Source organism: Oncorhynchus keta, chromosome 20 (genome assembly GCF_023373465.1).
Source record: "Oncorhynchus keta strain PuntledgeMale-10-30-2019 chromosome 20, Oket_V2, whole genome shotgun sequence".
In the NCBI taxonomy this organism is placed as follows: domain Eukaryota; kingdom Metazoa; phylum Chordata; class Actinopteri; order Salmoniformes; family Salmonidae; genus Oncorhynchus; species Oncorhynchus keta.
In genome coordinates, this window is record NC_068440.1 from 16,037,104 (window position 1) to 16,064,943 (window position 27,840).

The 27,840-nt window shown below is 43.5% G+C and overlaps 2 protein-coding genes across 8 annotated transcripts; both read left to right on the forward strand.

Annotated features, from left to right (window-relative positions):
• Nucleotides 1-2,715: 2,715 nt before the first annotated feature.
• Nucleotides 2,716-20,150, forward strand: LOC118390839 (transmembrane protein 222-like). Of its 7 annotated transcripts, none has more exons than XR_008072656.1 (7): nt 2,716-2,904; nt 7,285-7,369; nt 10,530-10,561; nt 11,515-11,611; nt 12,785-13,025; nt 13,081-13,190; nt 14,387-20,150. XR_008072656.1 is itself a non-coding variant. In XM_052472168.1 (7 exons), the coding sequence occupies exons 1-6, from the start codon at nt 2,789-2,791 to the stop codon at nt 13,169-13,171; spliced, it is 516 nt and encodes a 171-aa protein (XP_052328128.1). In that variant the 5' UTR covers nt 2,716-2,788; the 3' UTR covers nt 13,172-13,190; nt 14,387-20,150. The 7 variants fall into 7 exon arrangements, 2 of the variants coding, with proteins under 2 accessions (XP_052328128.1, XP_035637419.1); XR_008072655.1 differs by having other exon boundaries at nt 13,081-13,135; XR_008072658.1 differs by having other exon boundaries at nt 13,136-13,190.
• A 1,860-nt stretch (nt 20,151-22,010) lies between these two features.
• Nucleotides 22,011-24,640, forward strand: LOC118390838 (trophoblast glycoprotein). Its single transcript, XM_035781524.2, has 2 exons — nt 22,011-22,882; nt 23,219-24,640. Exons 1-2 carry the CDS (start codon nt 22,620-22,622, stop codon nt 24,096-24,098), a joined length of 1,143 nt encoding a protein of 380 aa, XP_035637417.2. The 5' UTR covers nt 22,011-22,619; the 3' UTR covers nt 24,099-24,640.
• Nucleotides 24,641-27,840: the final 3,200 nt, after the last annotated feature.

Sequence of the window (27,840 nt, forward strand, 5' to 3'; positions counted from 1 at the left end):
TGCCTCTTGCTTAGTGGTATTGCAAACTCTGAGGCCTCTCAGAACAGGTGTATACATACTGAGATCATGTGACAGATCATGTAACACTTAGATTGCACACAGGTGGACTTTAATTATGTGACTTCTGAAGGTAATTGGTTGCACCAGATCTTGTTTAGGGGCTTCATAGCAAACACACCACTTTTCTGTTTTTTATTTTTGAGAAATTTTTTAAACAAGTTATTTTTTTCATTTTACTTCACCAATTTGGACTATTTTGTGTATGTCCATTACATGAAATCCAAATTAAATCCATTTAAAATGCAGGTTGTAATGCAACAAAATAGGAAATGCCAAGGGGGATGAATACTTTTGCAAGGCACTGTATCCTTGCTTCAGGTCCTGAGCTACAGGCAGTTAGATTTGGGTATGTCATTTTAGGTGAAAATTGGAAAAAAGGGTCTCATCCTTAAGAGGTTTTTAAGGAAAAACATTTAAATGTCTTGGAATGGCCTAGTCAAAGCCTAGACCTCAATCCAATTTAGAATCTGTGCTATGACTTAAGAACAAATTCTTATTTACAATGAAGGCCTACCCCGGCCAAACCCTAACCTGTACGACACTGGGCCGATCGGGATTCCCAGTCATGGCTGGTTGTGAGACAGCCTGGAATCAAACCAGGATCTGTAGTGACACCTCTAGCACTGAGATGCAGTGCCTTAGACCGCTGCGCCTCTCAGGAGCCCAAAGGTAACCCATACAAGGTTGTTTTGTGTCCCAAAAAAAACAAAAATATGTCCTGAGCTTTCAAAAAAATAAATGTCCCTTTTTCAGGACCCTTTCTTTCAAAGATAATTCGTAAAAATCGAAATAACTTCACAGATCTTCATTGCAAAGGGATTTAACACTGTTTCCCATGCTTGTTCAATGACTCACATGCACCTGTGGAACGGTTAAGGTCACAGTTATGAAAACTTAGGACACTAAAGAGGCCTTTCTACTGACTCTGAAAAACACCAAAAGAAAGATGCCCAGGGTCCCTGCTCATCTGCGTGAACATGCCTTAGGCACGCTGCAAGGAGGCATGAGGACTGCAGATGTGGCCAGGGTAATAAACTGCAATGTCTACTGTGAGACGCCGAAGACAGCGCTACAGGAAATAGGACGGACAGCTGATCGTCCTCGCAGTGGCAGACCACGTGTAACACAGGTACAGGATGGCAACAACAACTGCCCGAGTTACACCAGGAATGCACAATCCCTCCATCAGTGCTCAGACTGTTCGCAATAGGCTGAGAAAGGTTGGACTTAGGGCTTGTAGGCCTGTTGTAAGGCAGGTCCTCACCAGACATCACTGGCAACAACGTCGCCATCGCTGGACCAGACAGGAATGGCACAAACTGCTCTTCACTAAGGAGTCACAATATTGTCTCATCAGGGGTGGTTGAATTCGCGTTTATAGTCGAAGGAATGAGGGTTACACCGAGGCCTGTACGCGGGATCGATTTGGAGGTGGAGGGTCCGTCATGGTCTGGGGCGGTGTGTCACAGCATCATCGGACTGAGCTTGTTGTCATAGCAGGCAATCTCAACGTTGTGCGTTACAGGGAATACATCCTCCTCCCTCATGTGGTACCCTTCCTTCAGGCTCATCCTGACATGACCCTCCAGCATGACAATGCCACCAGCCATACTGCTCGTTCTGTGCATTATTTCCTGCAAGACAGGAATGTCAGTGTTCTGCCATGGCCAGCAAGGAGCCCGGATCTCAATCCCATTGAGGACGTCTGGGACCTGTTGGATTAGAGGTTGAGGGCTAGGGCCATTCCCCCCAGAAAAGTCTGGGAACTTGCAGGTGCCTTGGTGGAAAAGTGGGGTAACATCTCAAAGCAAGAACTGGCAAATCTGGTGCAATCCATGAGGAGGAGATGCACTGCAGTTCTTAATGCAGCTGGTGTCCACACCAGATACTGACTGTTACCTTTGATTTTGACTCCCCCTTTGTTCAGGGACACATTATTCCATTTCTGTTAGTCACATGTCTGTGGAACTTGTTCAGTTTATGTCTCAGTTGTTGAATCTTATGTTCATACAAATATTTACACGTTAAGTTTGCTGAAATTAGACGCAGTTGACAGTGAGAGGACATTTCTTTTTTGCTGAGTTTATCTCCTAGATATAGGACAGACACTTCAAAACCGTATTCCCTATGATGTATTTTTTTGACAGTCTTTTTTGCCATTTATGAACGTGTTCAGGGGCAGAACAACAGACTTGTCAGTTTAGGGATTCAATACAGCAGCCTTTCAGTTACTGGCCCATCGCTCTATCCACTAGGCTACCTGTCGCCCCTAATATAATGTATAAATGTAAGGTAATTCTGAGCAGGATCAGATGGTGACAGGGGTCTCAGCAGGTTCAGGTAGCCAGGGAAGGCCAGCCAATTGTACGGGACCTATGGGACTCCCAATCATGGCCAGATGTGATAGAGCCTGGATTTGAACCAGGGACTGAGATGCAGTGCATTAGACCGCTGCTCCACTCGGGAGCCCTGAAAATATCAAATATATTATGATGATAACAGAGAAATTGCAAACATGATAACAAAAATCTTAATAAAAAAATAAAAAAAATCTTAACAGGCCTATGGGTCACTGGCTGTTTCCCTTTTTTCCACTAGCTCACCCAACAAAAAGATGGTCCATCTGGCATTTGTCATAATTGCTAGATGGCCAATCTCATTGTTCTGTCTGTGGAGAAGCTGGTTGCCAGGATGTTGGGCGAATGAAATTCATTTTTCACAGTTGGTGATGGCGGATGTCGAAATCGACACCATGAAGAATTACCACATAGCCTTTGAGAGAATAAACCCCGATACGAGTCGTTACCCCTACTGTATCGTGTGGACACCTATCCCCGTACTATCGTGAGTTCCCGGAGTAAACTTGCTTGTCTGCTTTGTCGTGTTTAGTGCGTGATTCATAATCAGTGTGGGAGTTATTGGTGACAGCTCCGTGGCTAACGTTTGCTAGCTGGCTAGCCAGTTGCTATCAGCTCGCTTATCAGCTATGTTTAAGCCCTCGCAGTCGGTTATTAATACCAATATGTTCCGAGGACAAAGCTTGTCAAATTTAAAACGGTGGCTTTTCTTTTCCGACATTGACAGTCAGGGACACTTGACAGTATAGCCCAGGGGCGAATTAGCCTTTGCTGGCTTCGTAAAGGCACACAGGCAAGCTAGGTTACAGTAACTTTAGCGAAATGGCTGTAATGTATCCTAATGATTAATCCAACCAGCTGGCTTTGTATCAAAGTGTCTTGACGCAATCTATCAGTTTCTGCGAGGCAACTCGCTACATCGTAACAAAGCCACAAGCTGTTACAGTAGTTTAAAGTGACATCATCCTCACAGACAGGTTGTCGGCATTTTGCATGTTAGACGTTTTTATCAGACTACCAAATCACATTTCTATGGTTTGGCTGTTTCATAACAGAAATGTACTTTATTAGCTATATTTAAATCTGATTGTGGTGTAGTGTTGAAGGGAGTGTCTTTTGGATCAAGGAGGAGACAGATACAGGTTGCGTCCTTAATGGCACACTATTCCCTTCATAGTGCACTACATTTGTCTCTGGTCAAAATTAGTGCACGAATAACAATAGGGTGCCATTTGAGACAGTCCTCACCACCCGCTTTCTCCCCAACAACCAACTCGCCCCTACATAAAATCTCTCTGCCTAGTATTTAGGTGGGCACTACTGCACTGCACTCTCTATTGGGCCAGACATTATCTAGGATGCCTCCTCTGTGTCCTGCCCCTCTTTCCTGCACCATTTCACTATTGCAAAAGAGCATCTCTTGAATGCATAATATGATGGTATCATTGGTATAAACTAGAGGTCGACCGATTATGATTTTTCAACGCCGATACCGATTATTTGAGGGCCAAAAAAGCCGATACTGATTAATCAGCCGATTTTTATTTGTAATAATGACAATTACAACAATACTGAATTAACACTTATTTCAACTTAATATAAAACATACATAAAATCAATTTAGCCTCAAATAAATAATGAAACATGTTCAATTTGGTTTAAATAATGCAAAACCAAAGTGTTGGAGAAAAGTAATATGTGCCATGTAAAAAAAGCTAACGTTTAAGTTCCTTGCTCAGAACATGAGAACATATGAAAGTTGGTGGTTCCTTTTAACATGAGACTTCAATATTTCAAGGTAAGAGGTTTTAGGTTGTAGTTCATATAGTATTTATAGGACTATTTCTCTCTATACCATTTGTATTTCATATACCTTTGACTATTGGATGTTCTTATAGGCACTATAGTATTGCCACAGTATAGCTTCCGTCCCCCTCCTCGCCCCTGCCTGGGCTCGAACCAGGAACACATCGACAACAGCCACACTTGAAGCATCGTTATACATCGCTCCACAAAAGCCGTGGCCCTTGCAGCGCAAGGAGAATAACTACTCCAAATATAAAAGCGAGTGACGTTTGAAACAGTATTAGCGCACACCCAGCTAACTATAGCTAGCCATTTCACATTGGTTACACCAGCCATTAGGCTGATAGGCTTGAAGTCATAAACAGCGCTGTGCTTGAGAAGAGCTGCTGGCAAAACGCACAAAAGTGCTGTTTGAATTAATGATTACGGGCCTGCTGCTTCTCAGTCAGACTACTCTATCAAATCAGACTTAATTACAACATAATAACACACAGAAATAAGAGCCTTTGATCGTTAATATGATCGAATCCGGAAACGATCATGTAGAAAGCAAAACGTTTATTATTTCAGTGAAATATGGAACCTTTCTGTATTTTATCTAACGGGTGGCATCCCTAAGTCTAAATATTCTTGTTACATTGCACAACCTTCAATGTGTGTCATAATTATGTACAATTCTGGCAAATTAGTTCGCAATGAGCCAGGCAGCCCAAACTGTTGCATATACCCTGACTCTGTGTGCAATGAAAGCAAGAGAAATTTCACCTGGTTAATATTGCCTGCTAAACTGGATTAGTAGTTATAACTAGCGATTATGATTTATTGTTTTTTGTAACAAAAGTTTAATGCCAGTTAGCAATTTACCTTGGCTTCTACTGCATTCATGTAACAGGCAGGCTACTCGTGCAGTGCAATGGTTAGAGCGTTGGACTAGTTAACTGCGGTTGCAAGATTGAAACCCCTGAGCTGACAAGGTGAAACTCTGTCGTTCTGCCCCTGAACAAGGCAGTTAACCCACAGTTCATAGGCTGTCATTGAAAATAAGAATGTGTTCTTAACTAACTTGCCTAGTTAAATAAAAGGTATGAAACATTTTTTTTTAATAAAAAAAAATAATAATCTGAAATTGACGCCCCAAAATACCGATTTCCGATTGTTATGAATCGGCCATTCATTAATCGGCCATTCCGATTAATCGGTCGACCTCTAGTATAAACCAATTATATGAAGATGAATCAGCGAGATGCTCTAGTGGTCTGCCAGATGTATGAGGAAAGAATGTTGTTTTTGCATCCCAAATGGCACACTTTTCCCTATGTAGTGCATTACTTTGGGCCCTGGTCAAAATAAGTGCAATCGCTGTAACTCAATGCAGTTATGCCGCGATCAGACCGACGTCATCATTGCAAGTCAAGTCAAGCATACAATTTGATGCATATGTTAGATAAATCCAACGTATGCACCACACAGAATACACTGCAACAGCCTCTGCAACGCAATGCTGCAAGGCAAACGCAGCGTCCCATTGGAGATGAATGTACTTCTGGTGTACCAAAATGCAATGACACTGTCAGTGTGATCGAGGTGTAATAATAATACACTGCCCTATCTGTCTGTTCATTTGATCAGTTAAGCTACAGTGCCTTCAGAAAGAATTCACACCCCTTTACTTTTTCCACATTTTGTTGTGTTACAGCCTGCATTTTTAAAATGGATTAAATGAAGATGTTTTGGTCATTGGCCTACACAAAATAACCCATAATGTCAAAGTGGAATTATGTTTTCGAGATTAACATGTACAGCAAAAATGTGAGGAAGACCTGGTAGACGCTATTGATGATGATTCATGGATACAGATGTTTGAATGCGAAGTCATGTTCATATAATCTCAGACATGAATTACTGCAGTTTAAGACCATCCATAGAACGTACTACATGCCAGTGAAACTGAATTATATGCACTCAGAAATGTTGTTCCTCTGCTGGAGTTTTAAAACACAAAAGGGAACATAGTTGCAGATGCTATGGTCTTGGGAAGGCTGGCTGAATTCTGGCAAAGTGTATGTTCTTTTGTCTCAGCATGTCTACAGATTCTCCCTTCTTTTTGTTTGCTTGGAAATGTTGATACTGGAGACTGTTATCAGAGGAAACTGTAACCTAGGATTTATAGTGGCTAATAAATGCATTGCTATTATTTGGAAGGTTGGTTTTCCTCCCTCCAACAATGTCACAATGGATGGCAGAAATGTCAAGTTATGTATCCCTAGATTTGATTTATTACAAGATTAACGGTATACTGGGCAACTTTCACAATTGTCTGGATGCCTTATATGGAATACTATATGACAAAAGGATTTTCTATTGAAGACATCCCCATGTCAGGGGAGATGTCTATTTAGACGATCCCTACTTGCTGGGCTACTCAGTCCTGGACCTGGGGGTCTGCCTTACTGTGGGTTGTCACCCTGGCCTTGGTCTAACACACCTGAAACCAATAATTCATGTTTCACTTAGATCCTAAAGCTGAGTGGGGTGTGTTGGGTTGGGGTGCTGCAGGGCCTTAGACCCCTAGGGGCAGGACGGGGCTTCCCAGCTATATTGTGTGCAAGTAAAAAGAGCTCTATAATATTATTAGGCCTATGAGATTACTTATAAGGAGGATGTGCTGTTTCTGTGTGTTAATGTGTATGTGTTTTCTTTGTATGTTTTTATTTACTTATGTTTCCAAGCCTTTACCTTGGGGGGGGATTGTGTTGGGAGAGTTAAGTTATTGAGTAGACTGGTGGGGGTTGGGTGTGCAGGCGGCTCAGGCTGGCTAGGCGGTCTGGCTGAAATTTGATATAAAGTATGTCTCAATAAAGACAATCAAGTCTTTTTACTTAATGTTTTAAAGAGTTGTTCATTTGTTAGGCTAGTGGTTAAAGGTGCAACACAATATCGTTGTTCTAAATAGAGACAGCAAGAAGGGCTGTCATATTGGATTGTGTAGAAATGAGCTTTTAGACCCCCCCCCCCAGGTTATGTCCCCACCACTACTAAAACCAAAGTTGCACCCTTGCAGATGGCTGCTACCATTCATTGGACACATGGGAATCTGCACTTCTTCTGGTATCATCCGGGATTTTGCTGGGCCCTATTTTGTCTCTGTGAGTACTTGTGTTCTTCCTCTCCTTTCTTCTGTTTTTTTACTACCCTCTTTTTCTTTTCTTTCTCTCAAGTGCAGAAGAAAATAGACCTATATCATTCAGTTGAAATCCTGATAGGCCTAGACACACTACACACACTTACATAGATTTAGGGCCCATTTCCCAGACCCAGATTAAGCCTACTCCTGTAGATTAATCTTGGTTGGGGGGAAACCGGAGTTCTCTGTTCCAGGATATTAAGCTTTGTCTGTAATACTTGTATAAGTATTGTTATAAGAGTTGCCAATAGACAGCACGAACAGATTTGGGAACAGGCAAATATAAATTGGAAGAGCTGGCTTTAAACCACATTGAAATACCTATTGGCTGCCTGTAGAGGTAGTGAACTATATATCTATATAACTAGATCTGTAAGCAGAACCTTATATTGAAGTCGTATGTCAAGTGCTGCTCCTTGCAGTGATTGATATATATATATCATACTTATTACTGCGGGCGCCGCCTTGGGACTGGACTGGGGACTAGGTTTCAAGAGAAGAAGAGTCTAAATAGCAGTGTGTGTGTGCTCACTATTACATTGGCCTTCCTGGAAGAACTTGTCAGGGAAATACATGTCCCCTCAGGGATCAATAAAGAGTTCAATATGGTCTGTTAACTCCCTGAAGCTCCCCAACAAGTACACTGCTACTAGCACACTGCTACAAGCACCCTGTGTTGGCCCCAACTATAAACTCCATTCTTTGGGATTGCTAAATTGAATAAGAAAGACTATCTATACACCCTACAGTAGGATTTCCCTGGTCTGTAAGAACTAGAGACTAAATGTTTTTTCTAGCTCAGGGAAAGCCACTGGCGGCCGCGTCCCCCCTTTTGTAGGGGATCAATTTCCCTAAACAAAACTCAGTCGGGGTCTCAATTCACTGTTGAGAGTTAGAATAGTTTCAATATTTCATGTCACATGCACAAGTACAATGAAATGCCTTTCTTGTAGTGGTGATTTTAGCATCTACAGTTGAAGTCAGAAGTTTACATTAAAACTCGTTTTTCAACCACTCCACAAATTTCTTGTTAACAAACCTATAGTTTTGGCAAGTCGGTTAGGACATCTACTTTGTGCATGACACAAGTAATTTTTCTAACAATTGTTTCCAGACAGATTATATCCCTGTATCACAATTCCAGTGGGTCAGAAGTTTACATACACTAAGTTGACTGTGCCTTTAAACAGCTTGGAAAATTCCACAAAATGATGTCTTGGCTTTAGAAGCTTCTGATTGACTCAAATTATGTCAATTAGCCTATCGGAGGTGTACATGTATTTCAAGGCCTACCTTCAAACTCAGTGTCATTTTGCTTGACATCATGGGAAAATCTAAAGAAATCAGTCAAGAACTCAGAAAAAAATTTGTAGACCTCCACAAGTCTGGTTCATCCTTGGGAGCCATTTCCAAATGCCTGAAAGTATCACGTTCATCTGTACAAACAATAGTATAAACACCATGGGACCACGCAGCTATCATACCGCTCAGGACGGAGACGCGTTCTGTCTCCTAGAGATGAACATACTTTGGTGTGAAAAGTGTAAATCAATCCCAGAACAACAGCAAAGGACCTTGTGAAGATGCTGGAGGAAACAGACACAAAAGTATCTCTAGCCACAGTAAAACGAGTCCTATATCGACATAACTTGAGAGGCCGCTCAGCAAGGAAGAAGCCACTGCTCCAAAACCTCCATAAAAAAGCCAGCCTACGGTTTGCAACTGCACATGCACAAAGATCGTACTTTTTGAAGAAAATGTCCTGTGGTCTGATGAAACAAAAATAGAACTGTTTGGCCATAATGACCATTGTTATGTTTGGAGGAAAAAGGGGGAGGCTTGCAAGCCGAAGAACACCATCCCAACCGTGTAGCACGGGGGTGGCAGCATCATGTTGTGGGGGTGCTTTGCTGCAGGAGGGACTGGTGCACTTCACAAAATAAATGGCATCATGAGGGAGGAAAATTATGTGGATTTATTGAAGCAACATCTCAAGACGTCAGTTAGGAAGTTAAAGCTTGGTCGCAAATGGGTCTTCCAAGTGGACAAAGACCCCAAGCATACTTCCAAAGTTGTGGCAAAATGGCTTAAGGACAACAAAGTCAAGGTATTGGAGTGGCCATCACAAAGCCCTGACCTCAATCCCATAGAAGATTTGTGGGCAGAACTGAAAAGGCGTGTGCGAGCAAGGAGGCCTACAAACCTGACTAAGTCACACCAGCTCTGTCAGGAGGAATGGGCCAGAATTCACCCAACTGTTTGACCCAAGTTAAACAATTTAAAGGCAATGCTACCAAATACTAATTGAGTGTATGTAAACTTCTGACCCACTGGGAATGTGATGAAAGAAATAAAAGCTGACATAAATTATTCTCTCCTATTATTCTGACATTTCACATTCTTAAAAGCAAGTGGTGATCCTAACTGACCTTAGACAGGGAATTTTTACTTGGATTAAATGTCAGGAATTGTGAAACTGTTTAAATGTATTTGCCTTGCTGAAGCAGAGAGAACAGTCTACCGTTTGGGTGGTTAGAATATTACAATACACAAGGTGCAATTTGGACATTTGATTCTGAATCAGCAGTTTTTCTCTTGCCATGTCAGTCACTGGCAGTCATTCAATTAGCCATGTCAGCTAGCAATTTTTAGATTGGTAAGTTAGTCTAGCCAGCTATCTAAACTTGCAGTAATCATGGTCGAGTTATGCCAGGGGTGGGGGGCCCGTGGATTTTGTTAGTAACTTTCACTCCAATATCATATTACAAATTGCAAACATTTCTCTCCAACCCTATAGCAAAATGTGTAGAATTGCATGAAATGAACTCTCAAACAAAACTGAAGCATGCTGACACCTTAACACACACACACACACACACACACACACACACACACACACACCAGTGCCAGGCTGACACCTGCTGGATAGTCTTTATCTATCTGCTTCCTGTAGCACTTCAACACCTTATATGGTTTGTTGTTGATATCTGCTGAATTTCTGAAAATTCAGAGACCCCAAAAAGTGAGCTTCAGGGTGATTTAACATTGTCATTCATTAGGTTTGATATTATGAATGCATTACAAATTATATTGCATGTTATTTTCTTTGTGATTTATTGCAGGAAGACAACATGGCCTTTGGGAGACCAACAAAGTAAGTAAACAAAACTTTTTGGCTGCATTTGCAGCTCATGTTGGTTGTGTTTCTGATTATTTCTTGCCCAGTAGAAATTACTGGTAAATAATGTGTTGTGTGATTTTTGGAGTCACTTATATTGTAAATGAGAATATATGTTTCTAAACACTTCTACATTAATGTGGATGCTACCATGATTACTGATAATCCTGAATGAATCGTAAGTAATGATGAGTGAGCAAGTTACAGAGGGCCCCAATTTATTTTAATTTTAATTGAACCTTTTATTTAACTAGGCAAGTCAGTTAAGAACTTTTTATTTTATTACAATGATGGCCTAGGAACAGTGGGTTAACTGCCTTATTCAGGGGCAGAACGATAGATTTTTTACCTTGTCAGCTCAGGGATTTGATCTAGCAACCTTTCGGTTACTAGTCCAACACTCTAACCACTAGGCTACCTGCCATCCCAAAATATGTTCTTGGTGATGGTGAGAGGTTAGCATGTCTTGGGGTTATGATCTTTGACCCTCTGTAACCTACTCACTAATCATTATTCACGATTAATTCAGGATTTCATTCATTCTAGATTTGTTGACTACTTTATTCATAAGAATCTTTAGGGGTGTCAATAATTTTGACCCCTGCCTTTTTGTGTGTGGAAAAAATGTTACTTGTTGAACAAAATGTCTTTCTCTGGGCAATTGTATTCGTATAAAGTAATATAAATTAAAAAATGTTTGCGCATTCAATGTAAATTGTAAAGTGTTATTGCTCATCTTTATCATGGGTGTGAATCATTTTGTACCCCACTGTATCTTGAATGAAAGCACTTGTGCAGAGCAGTTAGCTTGGTCCCAAATCTATTTGTGCTGTATACCCAACTCAAGACAGCCCAAACAGATCTGGGACCAACCAGGCTACAGAGTAGTAGTAGCTCCAGGTTCTGATAGATTCTCTGTGTATTTGAAGATACTGGATGCTGGACGTAGCCAGGGTGTATGCTAGTGGCTCCAACGCCTGGGACACAGCAGTGCAAGACGCCTCAGAGGAATACAAAAACAGAATGGTAAGGAATTGTTGGCGGAAGCTTCCAACCGGAAGGTCATCGGTTTGAATCCAAATTCCGAATATGAGGGGGATCTGTTGGGATTCTAGGTACACTACATGACCAAAAGTATGTGGACATCTGCTCGTTGAACATCTCATTCCAAAATCATGGGCATTGACATGGAGTTGGACCCCCCTCCCTGCTGCTATAACAGCCTCCACTCTTCTGGGAAGGCTTTCCACTAGATGTTGGAAAAATTGCTGTGGGGACTGATGTTGGGCGATTAGGCCTGGCTCGCAGTCGGTCATTCCAATTCATCCCAAAGGTGTTCGATGGAGTTGAGGTCAGTGCTCTGCAGGCCAATCAAGTTCTTCCACACCGATCTCGACAAACCATTTCTGTATGGGCCTTGCTTTGTGCACTGGGGGATTGTCTTGCTGAAACAGGAAAGTGCCTTCCCCAAACTGTTGCCACAAAGTTGGACACACAGAATCGTCTAGAATGTCATTGTATGCTGTAGCGTTAAAATATCCCTTCACTGGAACTAAGGGGCCCAAACCATAAAAAATAGCCCCAGACCATTATTCCTCCTCCACCAAACTTTACAGTTGGCACTATACATACGGGCAGTTAGCTTTCTCCTTGCATCTGCCAAACCCAAATTCGTCCGTCGGACTTCCAGATGGTGAAGCGTGATTCATCACTCCAGAGAACACGTTTCCACTGCTCTAAACTTTGTGACGGTGAGCTTTACACCACTCTAGCCGACGCTTGGCATTGCTCATGGTGATCTTAGACTTGGCGGTCCTGTTCTGTGAGCTTGTGTGGCCTACCACTTTGCAGCTGAGCCGTTGTTGCTCCTAGACATTTCCACTTCACAATAACAGCACTTACAGTTGACTGGTGCAGCTCTAGCACGGCAGAAATTTGACAAACTGACTTGTTGGAAAGGTGGCATCCTATGACGGTGCCATATTGAAAGTCAATGAGCTCTTCAGTAAGACCATTCTACTGCTAATATTTGTCAATGGAGATTGCATGGCTGTGTGCTTGATTTTATACACATGTCAGCAGCGGGTGTGGCTGAAATAGCCGAATCAACTAATTAGAAGAAGTGTCCACATACATTTGTGTATATATAGTGTACCATTGACCATACAAATGTTGATTGTACCTCTCCCCCCTCCATAGCACAACCTCTGCTGTGACAACTGTCACTCCCATGTGGCCATGGCTCTGAACCTGATGCGCTATGAGAACAAAACCTCGTGGAACATGATCAACCTCTGTCTGCTCTCCCTAGTCCACGGAAAACATGTCAGGTACTGAGATACTGTCTGTCTGTGTGCTCTCTCTAGTCCACGGAAAACATGTCAGGTACTGAGATACTGTCTGTCTGTGTGCTCTCTCTAGTCCACGGAAAACATGTCAGGTACTGAGATACTGTCTGTCTGTCTGCTCTCTCTAGTCCACGGAAAACATGTCAGGTACTGAGATACTGTCTGTCTGTCTGCTCTCTCTAGTCCACGGAAAACATGTCAGGTACTGAGATACTGTCTGTCTGACTGCTCTCTCTAGTCCACGGAAAACATGTCAGGTACTGAGATACTGTCTGTCTGTGTGCTCTCTCTAGTCCACGGAAAACATGTCAGGTACTGAGATACTGTCTGTCTGTGTGCTCTCTCTAGTCCACGGAAAACATGTCAGGTACTGAGATACTGTCTGTCTGTGTGCTCTCTCTAGTCCACGGAAAACATGTCAGGTACTGAGATACTGTCTGTCTGTGTGCTCTCTCTAGTCCACGGAAAACATGTCAGGTACTGAGATACTGTCTGTCTGTCTGCTCTCTCTAGTCCACGGAAAACATGTCAGGTACTGAGATACTGTCTGTCTGACTGCTCTCTCTAGTCCACGGAAAACATGTCAGTTACTGAGATACTGCTGCAGAAAAGGTTAAATGAAACTCCTCCAGACTGCATTTGCATTGATGTTAAGATTTACAGCACTGTGACTTAACTTTTTTAGGGCCAGAACTGTGAGGTAGGGCTGGATATTGTTGTGTATGCTCTGTACTCTGGGTCCCAGGGGCTGATAGATATGTCACTGAATTTCCTCTGAAAACAGAGAATAAATCTGAGGGATAGACAGACAGAGGTCCTCCTGGTGATTCTATGGAGATATTAGGATTGAGTCTGATGAAACAGTGGTATGTTTTGGTTGATGGAATGTGACAGCTCGTCCCCATGCCCCTTCCTGTGAGGGTGGTAGCGGCAGGAGTCTTCCCACTAGCATACCACCTAGAGTGAACCCATGTATGCAGGCAATCTGATTGGTACTCATCCTAGCATGGACATTGGAGCGTAGCTATGTGGGTGGGTTGGTTGGACAGACGCGTCACATGACCATTGCCTGGCTGGATCTGAAGAGGTTGTCATGGCAACCACTTGAGCCTCTGTAATTAATTATGTATGTGCGTCCAATCTCAGGCGTGTGCTGTCAAGGCTATGGGGGAAATTAGGTGAAGAATTAGATTTTCACTCAATCACTCCTCAGACTTCATATGATCGCTTACGTCTTCTGCTATATTTGTTGTTCCAGAAAGCCAATGCATCTCTCTCTCTGTCTCTCTCTCTCTGTCTCTCTCTCTTTGCCCTCCCTCTCTCTCTCTCTCTCTCTTTGCTCCTCTCTCTCTCTCTCTGCCCTCTCTCTCTCTCTCTCTCTCTCTCTCTCTCTCTCTCTGCCCTCCCTCTCCCTCTCTCTCTCTCTCCCTCCATCTCTGTATCCCCTTCCCAGCTGTGCAGGGTTCCTGAAGACTTGGCTTCCCTTCCTCATGTTGCTGGGTATCATCCTAACTGTGGCTCTGACCATTAACCTGCAGTGACCAGCCAACCAGGTGGGAGGACACAGCTTACAGGGGGCAATGAGCAGAGGGGGGAGTGGGATGGACTCCCTGCAGAAGGTGGCGAGGGAGATTTGGGGGGGGACACAAACAGGGAGGAAGGGAATGGGAACCCTCTGCAGGTTGAAAGTGACTGTTGAGGTGGGAGGTGTCACACCTACTCAACTCTGATTGTGAGGGTGGAGAGGGAAAAAGACATGGAACTGTGACAACCCAGCAACATACAAACCAATGAGAGGACAAAGAAGAGAAGGCCAAAAACATCCTCCACTCAACTAAGCACAAAGCCTGATTGTTTGTAGGACCAGGCAACCTGGCTTTCACTGGTGGCGTGATCCTACTGAAGCTGGAATACATTTGGATGGCACTTTTAGTTGTTTGTTTATTTTGGGGTTGAGAGTAATTGTTCTTGATGGACGGTAGCTTACTTTTAAACATTTTAATGCCCTCCACAAACATCCCAAGTCCATAAATGTTTATGCAATTTTCAAATGTTTTGATTTTCAATGAAAGGCCTAGTATATGGTTATAGACCATCATAACCATCCATTACCTAGGAATGTGGAGGAGGATGTTGCTGGCTCTGTAGATTACAGTAGCGATGGTAGTGGTGGAGGGGGTAGGGGTTGTTCTTTCTTTCAGGGGTAGTAGTCTTGTCTCCCACAGGGACAGCAGCATCCTTGCCTTTCTCTGCCATGCTGAAACCAACACCCACCATCCATTTGAATGACATGGGACTATGATGATGATACACTGACTCAGTGCTTCCCATACTCTGAGATAAATCAAATACTCCATCTTGATATTTCACTTTAATGCCTTTCAAGGAATGTGTTATTGCGTTGGCATGGTACGCTTGGTTTGATACAGTTCCTATTACTGCAACTTTTAATAACCTGTGATTCACCAAGAGTGGTTTGTTGTTTCAATGAATTCTACCTATCTACTACTGTGGACTGTATCCAGGATAACAACTCTCAAAACGCTGCTATTAGCAAGTGATGCCTCATCTTGTGTGATATCAATGAGCACAGTTGAACTGCTTCTGTCTGCATCTTATTTAAATATTTGTATTTTTCTTAACTCATTGACATTTGTATGTTTAGATCCATTTTAATGGTGGCTCTTTTCAAAACGGGATTACAGATTATAGATTTCAGATAATCTCATTAAGTGTGTTGGATTATTTGGATACTTCGTACAGTGGCCATGGTAACCTCTGTGGAACCCTGGACTCATAACTCTGGACTCCACCTGCAGATGGGAATGGAATGCATGATGTTCTGGAATGCTGCAGAGTTCATTTGTGTTCTAGGATGTGAGTGTGCTAAATGGAGATCTTCCCAGTCCCTACAGGAGAGGGATCACCACTTTCTGATCCTGAACACTCAAACTCCAACATCAACATGTGCCCGAGAAGAAATAAGTACCTCTGACTCCTAGCTCTGACTGGGTTCTTGAAAAAATGAAATGAATTCATATAGTTGGTGCCTGAAAAACAATGGTCTTCTATCATAGGTCTTCCTGGATAATGTGTATGTACATAAATGGCTCAATTTATATCAAACTACATTTTTAGACTATACCATCTATATTGATTTTGTATGTAGTGTCCTACATTCAAACACTGGCTAATCCTAGATGATGGTTGGCACACAAAATCCATTGCCATGGCTTCCTTCTGCGGTGGCAGGTTCAAATCCCCTCATTGTTTGGAGTGAAACCACAAAGCGCTGAGCCTTGAGCTTTCTCTCTTTAGCCATGGAGCTGCCAGAAGCAGCAGGTAGCCTGCTGGGTCCTCCAGGTTGAACACACCAATACCCTTGTCACACTACCGAGCTGGACTGAACTGATGTACTTAGCTGGCTTGGTTACGCATCCAGCATGTGTAACTGCGCTGAAAGGAAAAAGGTCTGAGCCAGCACAGCTTGGTTTGGGTCGGCACGATAGTGTGAAAAGCAGTCAAGTCTTTGGCTTAATATCCTGGGGTCTCCTCTCCTCCTGTGCCAGAGTGCCACTCCTGCTGTCTCAGATGAGATTAGAAGGACATTGTGAAATGTCAATGCATCGCCATGCACATGCATTCCTGCTTTCTCTCCTGTCGGACTTCATTCTTTAAAATTCCAGCAAATGTGATCGATGTTGATCTACTACTGCAATAACCCCACATTGTATGTAAAAACCGAAAAACAAACGACGTATATATTGGTGTAGGTTTTTAAAGATCCTTCTTTTGTTTTCCATGACATTCACAGTCAAGGCAGTTTTACACTATCTGTAGCTGTTTTTGGTCGATTTTATGCCAAGATACCAATTCTTTCTAGGGTATTTACACTCCTTTGGTGTGCTTATTCCTAGAGGTACCATGGCTTCTTCCTCATATTTTTCCTTTCATGTTCATGCGCAAATATTAGAGCAAGTGATATTGTCTTAAGTAACATTGTATAATCTCAAATATCCTGTTTTAATTTATATTTATATTGTAAATGAACTATCCTCCTTAGTTTCCTTAATTTTCTACATGCAATACCATACCATACTATATTATATCAAAACTCATCACTGTTCTGCTATGAAGCAAGTTTGTGCCTGAATGCATGAGTGAGTGTGGATGTGTGCATGTCCTGGCTGCATGTTCTATGTCTCTGTGGACATAAATATTTTCTTGAATCCTGTGGCTTTTTGGGGAATTGCTGATAACTGAATATCATAGCAGATGACTACCTATAACAATACATTTGGATACACTTATTTATTACCACACAGGTTTTTCTAAAATTATGTAAATTGTCAATGACAGTATGTTTGATATACAGTTGAAGTGGGAAGTTTACATACACCTAGCCAAATACATGTAAACTCAGTTGTTCACAATTTCTGACATTTAATCTGAGTAAGAAATCCCTGTCTTAGGTCAGTTAGGATCACCACTTTATTTTAAGAATGTGAAATGTCAGAATAATAGTAGAGAGAAGGATTTATTTCAGCTTTTATTTCTTTAATCACATTCCCAGTGGGTCAGAAGTTTACATACACTCAATTAGTATTTGGTAGCATTGCCTTTAAATTGTTTAACTTGGGTCAAACGTTTCGGGTAGCCTTCCACAAGCTTCCCACAATAAGTTGGGTGAATTTTGGCCCGTTCCTCCTGACAGAGCTGGTGTAACTGAGTCAGGTGTGTAGGCCTCCTCGCTCACACATGCCTTTTCAGTTCTGCCCACACATTTTCTATAGGATTGAGGTCAGGGCTTTTGTGATGGCCACTCCAATACTTTGACTTTGTTGTCCTTAAGCCATTTTGCAACAATTTTGGAAGTATGCTTGGGGTCATTGTCCATTTGAAAGACCCATTTGCGACCAAGCTTTAACTTCCTGACTGATGTCTTGAGATGTTGCTTCAATATATCCACATAATTTCCGTCCTCATAATGTTATCTATTTTGTGAAGTGCACCAGTCTCTCCTGCAGCAAAGCACCCCCACAACATGATGCTGCCACCTCCGTGCTTCACGGTTGGGATGTTGTTTTTCGGCTTGCAAGCCTCCCCCTTTTTCCTCCAAACATAACGATGGTCATTATGGCCAGACAGTTCTATTTTTGTTTCATCAGACCAGAGGACATTTATCCAAAAAGTATGATCTTTGTCCCCATATGCAGTTGCAAACCGTAGTCTGGCTTTTTCTTCCTTGCTGAGTGGCCTTTCAGGTTATGTCGATATAGGACTCGTTTTACTGTGGATATAGATACTTTTGTACCCGTTTCCTCCAGCATCTTCACAAGGTCCTTTACTGTTTTTCTGGGATTGATTTGCACATTTCGCACCAAAGTACGTTCATCTCTAGGTGACAGAACGCGTCTCCTTCCTGAGCGGTATGACGGCTGCGTGGTCCCATGGTGTTTATACTTGCATACTATTGTTTGTACAGATGAACGTGGTACCTTCAGGCGTTTGGAAATTGCTCCCAAGGATGACCCAGAATTGTGGAGGTCTGCAATTTATTTTCTGAGGTCTTGAATGATTTCTTTAGATTTTCCCATGATGTCAAGCAAAGAGGCACTGAGTTTGAAGGTAGGCCTTGAAATACATCCACAGGTACACCTCCAATTGACTCAAATTATGTCAATTAGTCTATCAGAAGCTTCTAAAGCCATGACATCATTTTGTGGAATTTTCCAAGCTGTTTTAAAGGCACAGTCAACTTAGTGTATGTATACTTCTGACCCACTGGACTTGTGATACAGTGAATTATAAGTTAAATAATTTGTCTGTAAACAATCGTTGGAGAAATTACTTGTCATGCACTAAGTGGATGTCCTAACAGACTTGCCAAAACTATAGTTTGTTAACAAGAAATTTGTGGAGTGGTTGAAAAGCGAGTTTTTAATGACTCCAACCTAAGTGTATGTAAACCTCTGACTTCAACTGTAAGTATTGTATATAATACACTAGACTTTATTAGACCTGATCCGTAGTTAACTCTGTTTACCACTCTTTCCCAGAAAAAGGGTTCCAAACGGGTTCTTCAGCTGTCCCCGTAGTAGAACCCGTTTTGGTTCCAGGCTGAACTCTTTTTGGTTCCACTTAGAACCCTCTGTGAAAAGGGTCTTACATGGAACTCAAAGGGGTTCTACCTGGGACCAAAAATGGTTCTTCAAAGGCTTCTCTTATGGGGACAGCCAAATAACCCTTTTAGGTTTTTCCCTAGGAGTGTAGTTGCCATATAACAGAAAGGTAGATTAAAACTAAACAGCAGAAAGGTTGTCCCTCCTTCCTGAAGTCAAAGATGACTGGTATTGTCGGTGAGTGATGAACTTTATCTGAGATGCAGGAGAATAGCTCTGCTTCTTGTGAACAAACAGTGGGGCTTGTAGTTAAAGATGCACTCTCAAACGTGTGTCTAATTCCAGTCAGTAGTTTTGAAAATGGTGCAAAGGGCCTAAAGTGGCTCTGTTTGTGTGTACTACATCCTCCATTTTGTATGGTATGTCCAAGCCTGGTCCCAGATCTACTAGTGCTGGCATGCCAATGGCCATAGGAGTTGTCTATCCAGAACAAACAGGTCTGGGACCAGGCTTGGTGGCCTTTTTTATTATTAGTAGCATCCTTGGACAATGTCTATGATAGATGATCATTCTCATAACACTAGAGGTTGACTGAAGCAATAGTCTTTTTTGAATTTAGAGGAACGATTGGATATAAATTGTAGCCTTGATTCCATTTGCAAACCTTGCTCCTTTCCTATAATTTGTATTTTATTTTTATTTAACCTTTTATTTAACTAATGGAAAACAGAGGAGTTTTTGGGCAATGGAACCCCTCATTTTCTCAAATTCTGTTATGTTCTAGAATCAGTAACACTCTTCAGAGTAGTTGAATTCATATTAGATGTTCTTTCCCCCTGGTTGTAACCAGAAGCTGGGTTGTGGAATGTGGACACCTGTGGTTTCTCACATTGTCTTCCTAACAAAAGAGAGTTGGGATGCTATTATGACTGAGGGCCAATAATCATATAAAGTTATAAACACCAATACCCTTATTTTGTTATTTTAATCCCTTGAAGATTAGAGTTCAGATTTCCCATTAAATAATCTGCAAGGGACTGAGTGAACTATGATTGTATTTAACTATGATACCAATAAAGACATTTATTATTGTAACTATTTGTTGGTGATTTAATTTCTAAAGAAATAATGCATACATTATGCTAGTATTGGATCATATTACTTATGCCTAGTTGTACAGCATAGGTTTAGTACTAGATGTGCTCAACATTATAGTTAGTCTCATTTGTGTCAAGGAGAAAAGGCTAATTAATTAAACGCTCAATTTCAAGTGAATTTCACCACTGATCCAACCATTCGTATCATATTTCTGAGTAAATACTTGGCTGTGAAAAGGACAACCTCGGATTCAATTGCCATTTGTCATCATTCTGCAAACACCCTCGATGCTCTTTCTCTCTCTCTTTTTCTGTGGAGAGAATTGGGGGAGGAAGGGTGGGCAGACAGAGGCTCCGCTCCCCCTCCGTCTAAAAAGCATTGTTGATCTAATATCACAGTGAGAGAGGAGTGCACTTCTACCTGACACCGTTCTATCCGCATTTTGATCTGCAAATTCTTGAGGTGCGTCCGTCTTTATTGATTTGGATACATTAACTTTTTGCTTGTGAATTATACTTTTTTATAGACACAGCCTGTGTTCATTGTTATAACATTGTTATAGCAATGATTTTGGCGAGTATTGAGATGTATTCAACCTGCTGGCTCACTACATTAAATTAAGAACTTTAACTTTTAAATGTTGTTGAAGTGGACCCCATGAGTGCTTATTCAGAGCCCCACAATAGTTCAAATCAAGTGTCATGACACAAGGATCTGGGAATGTGTCTGTTCTCCATCTTCGTGTGTACGACTAATTCTGGCCACTTTGCGCATCCAGTTATTATAACACACCGGTGGAATACTAGTGCTGCAGCATCCCCTGATAAATCACAATCATATTATAACATACGGGTGGAATACTGGTTCTGCGGCACCCCCTGATAAATCACAATCATATTATAACATACCGGTGGAATACTAGTGCTGCAGCATCCCCTGATAAATCACAATCATATTATAACATACCGGTGGAATACTAGTGCTGCGGCACCCCTGATAAATCACAATCATATTATAACATACCGGTGGAATACTGGTGCTGCGGCACCCCCTGATAAATCACAATCATATTATAACATACGGGTGGAATACTGGTGCTGCGGCACCCCCTGATAAATCACAATCATATTATAACATACGGGTGGAATACTGGTTCTGCGGCACCCCCTGATAAATCACAATCATATTATAACATACCGGTGGAATACTGGTGCTGCGGCACCCCCTGATAAATCACAATCATATTATAACATACCGGTGGAATACTGGTTCTGCGGCACCCCCTGATAAATCACAATCATATTATAACATACCGGTGGAATACTGGTGCTGCGGCACCCCCTGATAAATCACAATCATATTATAACATACGGGTGGAATACTGGTTCTGCGGCACCCCCTGATAAATCACAATCATATTATAACATACCGGTGGAATACTGGTGCTGCGGCACCCCCTGATAAATCACAATCATATTATAACATACCGGTGGAATACTGGTGCTGCGGCACCCCCTGATAAATCACAATCATATTATAACATACCGGTGGAATACTGGTTCTGCGGCACCCCCTGATAAATCACAATCATATTATAACATACCGGTGGAATACTGGTGCTGCGGCACCCCCTGATAAATCACAATCATATTATAACATACCGGTGGAATACTGGTTCTGCGGCACCCCCTGATAAATCACAATCATATTATAACATACTGGTGGAATACTGGTGCTGCGGCACCCCCTGATAAATCACAATCATATTATAACTATATTTTTTAAATATTTTTATTTCCTGACAAAATTAGTTAACTAGGCCTGTATTACTCCTGTTTGAGTGGAGGGGAGTGACCATATGCAGGAACGCCCCAATTGCGGGTAGTAATTTCACCCTTCTTGTTAGAGTGGGAGAGCAGAAAGGCTCTGGACAGGCTGAGTGGAAAGCTGGAAAGCCCCTCCCTGGTGATTGTAGCCTACGACGCGATGGTGCTTTAATGTCATTATTTGAGTGGAGCTGCGCCCCGCTTGCATCCGCTGGGATCAAACAACCCCGACAGCGAGATCCCTTTTTGTCATAGAAATCAGACACTGCCTCTAAGTCACACGTCGGCTTCCGAAATGCTAAAAAGTTGAACATCCAGCCGTGGACTTGTAATACAGAACGGATCAAGGAGATGCTGAGGACAATCTGAACAGTGTACGACAGGACTCTCTCCACGTTTCACTCTCATCGGCAGTAGGATACATATATTTGTATATAGCTGGTGTGTATAAAGCTGGTGAGCTACAGTGCTCTGTAGCCTAAAGCACATGCATAACTTTTATCGCGCTTAGAAAAGTAGGCAATAGGGGCGAGTTTGTTCTTCGTTTGAAATGGCAATCAAGTCAATTTCCGTGAGTGTCGCTCAGTAGAGTTTTTTTTGTTTTGAATGTACAAAAACTAGCATAGCATATTTGTAAAAAATGCCGGATTTGGCCCCACTAATTGTTTTGTTTGCGCTGCTCTGTTCAATCTCTGGGCGCGCATCCGGATGCCCTCTCCGGTGCGAATGCTCAGAAGCCGCGCACACCGTCAAGTGTGTTTCCAAATACTTGCGGAGTGTCCCGTCCGGGATACCAGGGTACACGAGGAATCTGTTTATAACGGGAAATCAGATCAGCAGAATTGGACCAGAATCGTTCAAAGGGCTGGACAATTTAACCACGTTGTCACTGAGTAACAACAGGTAAGACAAACACCCACCCCCCCAAAATAAGACTTTTGTAGTTTGGCCTACTTTTATTAGACTCACTTTCCCAAGTGTATATTTCCCTCATGATTTGAAATATCAATGTGTTATTATAGAAAACAAGTCATAGAGTTTGTCTATATATATGTTTTTTTTATATTTATATTTTCTCACACTTTTGAATGTGTCTTAGCATGAAACATTTGATGAGTAGTGTCCTGTTGTGTTGGGTAGTCTTGAATCAACCATGTGCCTACTATTGTGTTATTCATGGTCTATAATAACAGTAATGACTATACATCCTCTGCTCCCACTGTCCCTCTCTCCCTTCAGGATAACAGAGATAGAGTCTCAGACGTTTTCCGGACTGCGTTCCCTCCGCTCTCTGGACCTGAGCTCCAACCAGCTGACTGTCATCAACCCAGAGGCCTTCACTGTCCCGGGCCACACCCTCAGGGAGCTCAACCTCAGCCGAGCTCTCTACAACCACTCCTCTGTCATGGACCTGGCTATGTCTCTTCGCTGGTCCACCCTGGGGGAGATCCGGACCCTGGACCTGTCAGGGAACAGCCTGATCTACCTGCCCTCTCACACCTTCTCCTACCTGGGGGGCCTGCGGAGGCTCATCCTGGCCAACAACTCCCTGGTGGCCCTCTACAATGGCACCTTCTCTGGGCTGGACTCTCTGGAGCAGCTGGATCTGACCTTCAACGCTCTGCGGACCGTCCAGGAGGAGGGCCTGGCTGAGCTGGACTCGCTGTGTCCCGGGGCGAGACTCATTCTAGGGGAGAACCCCTGGACCTGTATCTGTGGCATGGAGCCCTTTGCTGCCTGGCTCAACTCCTCCCAGGGACATGTGGGGGACGCAGAGAGCCTGGTGTGTGCCTTCCCCCCAGACATGAGGAACATCTCTCTGCTGAGGTTGGCGGCTGGACAGGCTGGGGTGGGCGGGGACAGGGTGGCGCTGGGGTGCCACAGGGTGGATGAGGGGGCGGACCTGGCCCTCCAGACTTCCTACGTGTTCCTAGGGATCGTCCTGGGCTTCGTGGGACTCGTCTTCCTCTTGGTCCTCTACCTCAACCGGCAGGGCATCAAGAAGAGGATCAATGACATGCGGGAAGCGTGCACGGAGGTGTTGGAGGGATACCACTACCGCTACGAGCACGACGCCGACCCCAGGCTCTCACAGGTCTCCACCACGGCAGACATTTGATGATATCAAGACACTCAAGGGGCTTCCATGATCCTTCTTTCATAATTGAAAACATTGGACTTTTTGTCTATTGCATTTATAGAGAATAATGTAGAAACTGTACATATGAATTGTCTGTAAATATAAACATACAGTAAGTATATAACTGGGCATTGCTATTGTTTTCCCAGTAGCTGGGTCCATGACGAAAGCATGCACCGTCTGTCTGATCTTATAGTCCTTCTCAACCAGTCCTCCCTTCCAGTCCACACTTCGTCTGAGACTAGGGATAACCCCTGGCTAACTGATAAAGGGGCATGGGCTGTGAAAGAGAACTGGTGTATGGATCGGGGACGGACTGACTGTTCTTCTACATAGATTTTCCCCTCTTAAAAGAGGTGCTTCTCTGTCTGTCCTCGAGTGAAGTGTCACGTGAAGGAGTGAAACGACAATTGGACAATATCATTCATGTATGTTTTGATTCTTGAAACTGAGAACAGATATGGATGAATATACTTAATTCATGAAGCTGAAGTAATAAAACTGAAGACTGTTCTTATACATTTCACCTGCTATGACTTTACTTGAATGTTGTTCTTTGAAGAGAGATCTTGTAAATGTATATACTATCTCTACCAAGCTCAAGTAAAGCTTCAGCCCATAAGCCCATAAGATGCAGGTTGTGTGACACCAACCCCTGTGAAACTTTGGCAAAATGGCTGTGTCTGAAATTGCACCATTTTTCCTGTATGGGCCCTGGTCAAAAGTAGTTCACTTATAAAAGGAATAGGGTACCATGGGGACACAGACAATCTCTCATTGAGCTTTGAGGGCCAACTCACCCCAGGACTGAGGAGCAGTTCTTTGGTCTTCTGTCCCTCTGCCCCAGGGTGCCTGAATGGAATCCCAGCAGATTAGTCTCCATAGCATTCCAAAGGAAGGAGAACCTCTCCTCCTAGCTCTCCTAAAATCAACTCTCTCTCTCTTTTCACGGAGATGAGTGGAAAAAGGAGGATTGTTCACACTGCACAGCCACAGTCATACAGCAACGGAAATCTCCAGACCCTCTTTCATGAAAATGTGCTTTGTTTTAAGATCTCTAGTTTTATTTTCAAGATGATGAGAACCAGGACGAGCCTGGGGCTATAGGGCTGAGGCAGGGGCTATAGGGCTGAGGCAGGGGCTATAGGGCTGATGCTGGGGCTATAGGGCTGAGGCAGGGGCTATAGGGCTGATGCTGGGGCTATAGTGCTGAGGCAGGGGCTATAGGGCTGAGGCAGGGGCTATAGGGCTGAGGCAGGGGCTATAGGGCTGAGGCAGGGGCTATAGGGCTGAGGCAGGGGCTATAGGGCTGATGCTGGGGCTATAGGGCTGAGGCAGGGGCTATAGGGCTGATGCTGGGGCTATAGGGCTGAGGCAGGGGCTATAGGGCTGAGGCAGGGGCTATAGGGCTGAGGCAGGGGCTATAGGGCTGGAACTGGGGCTATAGGGCTGAGGCAGGGGCTATAGGGCTGGGACTATAGGGCTGGAGCTATAGGACCGGGGCTGAGACAGGGGCTATAGGGCTGAGGCTATAGGGCTGGGGCTATAGGGCTGAGGCAATAGGGCTGGGGCGGGGGCTATAGTGCTGGGGCTATAGGACTGAGGCTATAGGGCTGGGGCTATAGGGCTGAGGCTATAGGGCTGGGGCTATAGGGCTGAGGCGGGGCTATGAGGCTGAGGCTATAGGGCTGAGGCTATAGTGCTGGGGCTATAGTGCTGAGGCTATAGGGCTGGGGCTATAGGGCTGAGGCTATAGGGCTGGGGCTATAGTGCTGTGGCTATAAGGCTGGGGCTATAGTGCTGGGGCTATAGGGCTAGGGCTATAGTGCTGGGGCTATAGGGCTGGGGCTATAGGGCTGAGGCTATATGGCTGGGGCTATAGTGCTGGGGCTATAGGGCTGGGGCTATAGGACTGAAGCAGGGGATATAGGTCTGGGGCTATAGGGCTGAGGCTATAGTGCTGGGACTATATTGCTGAGGCTGGGGCTATAGGGCTGAGGCTGGGGCTATATGACTGAGGCAGGGGCTATAGGGCTGATGCTGGGGCTATAGGGCTGAGGCAGGGGCTATAGGGCTGGGGCTATAGGGCTGAGGCAGGGGATATAGGGCTGATGCTGGGGCTATAGGGCTGAGGCTATAGGACTGAGGCTGGGGCTGAGGCTATAAGGCTGGGGCTATAGGGCTGAGGCTATAGGCCTGGGGCTATAGGGCTGAGGCTATAGGGCTGGGGCTATAGTGCTGTGGCTATAGGGCTGGGGCCATAGTGCTGGGGCTATAGGGCTAGGGCTATAGGACTGAAGCAGGGGATATAGGTCTGGGGCTATAGGGCTGAGGCTGGGGCTATATGGCTGAGGCTATAGGACTGAGGCTTTAGGGCTGAGGCTGGGGCTGAAGAAGGGCCTGGGGGTGCAAGGGGCTGAGCCAAAAGCGATCCCTCCTCGAAGATAACAGCCGTTCCCTAAAGGAAGGAAAGCCTGGGTGGAGCTGAAGCTGTTTCTGTTCAGGGGACTTTTCAGTGATAGGATACAGATGAGCCTGGAATGCCAGGAACAGAGCAGGCAGCAGCCGTTTAATTCAGACGCCGAGGCCTGCTCTGCTCTTATTAACCAGTGCAGTGAAGGAACTGTTGTTACCTTCCTTCTGACAACAGAAATATACTTAAGCAATAAGGCCAGAGGAGGTGTGGTATATGGCCAATATACCACAGCTTAGGCACAATGCAACAAATATAAATTAGCTGTGGTATATTGGCCATATAGCACAAACCCCTGAGGAGCCTTATTGCTATTATAAACTTGTTACCAACATAAATAGAGCAGTAAAACAAAATGTTTTGTCATACCCGTGGTATACAGTCTGATATACCATGGCTTTCAGCCAATCAAAATTCAGCCAATCAAAATGTATTTCTCTGCTGTTAAATGTTTTTTTAACCAATTTGTGAAGTGATAGTTGACCTAAATGGGATGTGTTGAGCGTACATATGAAGGAGGTTCTCTTTGATCTGTGATGTTTCTGTCATGATGTCTAAAGTCACAGTGAGAAACCTAACCTTGTAATTGGTACCAGGCTAATGTTTAGTCTGGTGTGTGAAAACTAGAGAGGGAGAACATAGCAACAAAGAACACATTTCTTATTTATGTCTCCATTTGAAGTTTACATTTTTTATTGCATGTTTTTTTAGTTGAATATAAAGCCTGGACATTGTGTAGAATCCTTTCAACCAAACTTGAAATTCTAATAGCATATTTGAATGAGGTTTTTCTTTTTTATATATATATTTGAATAAAAGCCTATGTGTCAGCTTGGTTTTGCGGTGGTTTGCTGCTGGTAGAGAGAATAGAACAAAACTCAATGGCTTGGTGTGAAATGCACCCGATTTTCTATATAGTGCACTGTCCCTCGTCAAATGTAATGCACTATATAGGGAATAGGCGTCAAAAGTAGTGTACTGTAGGGAATAGGGTGCCACTTCAGACACACCCTTGTCATGATGAGGGGAGGAGCTAGCCACTATCACGTCACAAGGCATCTTAGCCTCTCTCTGTCTCTCTCTCTCTCTCTGGCCAGCAGAACAATGCAATTAGTGGTGGAGCTTTGCTCGTAGTTAGGTCTTCCTCTGTGACACGTCCTACATCACCACGGCCACATAGGGATTGAGTCAGCTTTTCTGCAAGAGGATAATGAGGAACAATACGGTGATGGGGGCCGGTTGAGTCAG

What these genes read in the sequence shown, in the direction of transcription:
- LOC118390839 (XM_035781526.2), top strand. Translation starts at nt 2,789, where the DNA reads ATGGCGGATGTCGAAATCGACACCATGAAGAATTACCACATAGCCTTT. An exon ending in ACACCTATCCCCGTACTATC is followed by an intron (nt 2,905 to 7,284) that starts GTGAGTTCCCGG and finishes GCACCCTTGCAG; the next exon opens with ATGGCTGCTACCATTCATTG. An exon ending in AGGAATACAAAAACAGAATG is followed by an intron (nt 11,612 to 12,784) that starts GTAAGGAATTGT and finishes CCCCCTCCATAG; the next exon opens with CACAACCTCTGCTGTGACAA.
- LOC118390838 (XM_035781524.2), top strand. Translation starts at nt 22,620, where the DNA reads ATGCCGGATTTGGCCCCACTAATTGTTTTGTTTGCGCTGCTCTGTTCA. An exon ending in TTGTCACTGAGTAACAACAG is followed by an intron (nt 22,883 to 23,218) that starts GTAAGACAAACA and finishes CTCTCCCTTCAG; the next exon opens with GATAACAGAGATAGAGTCTC.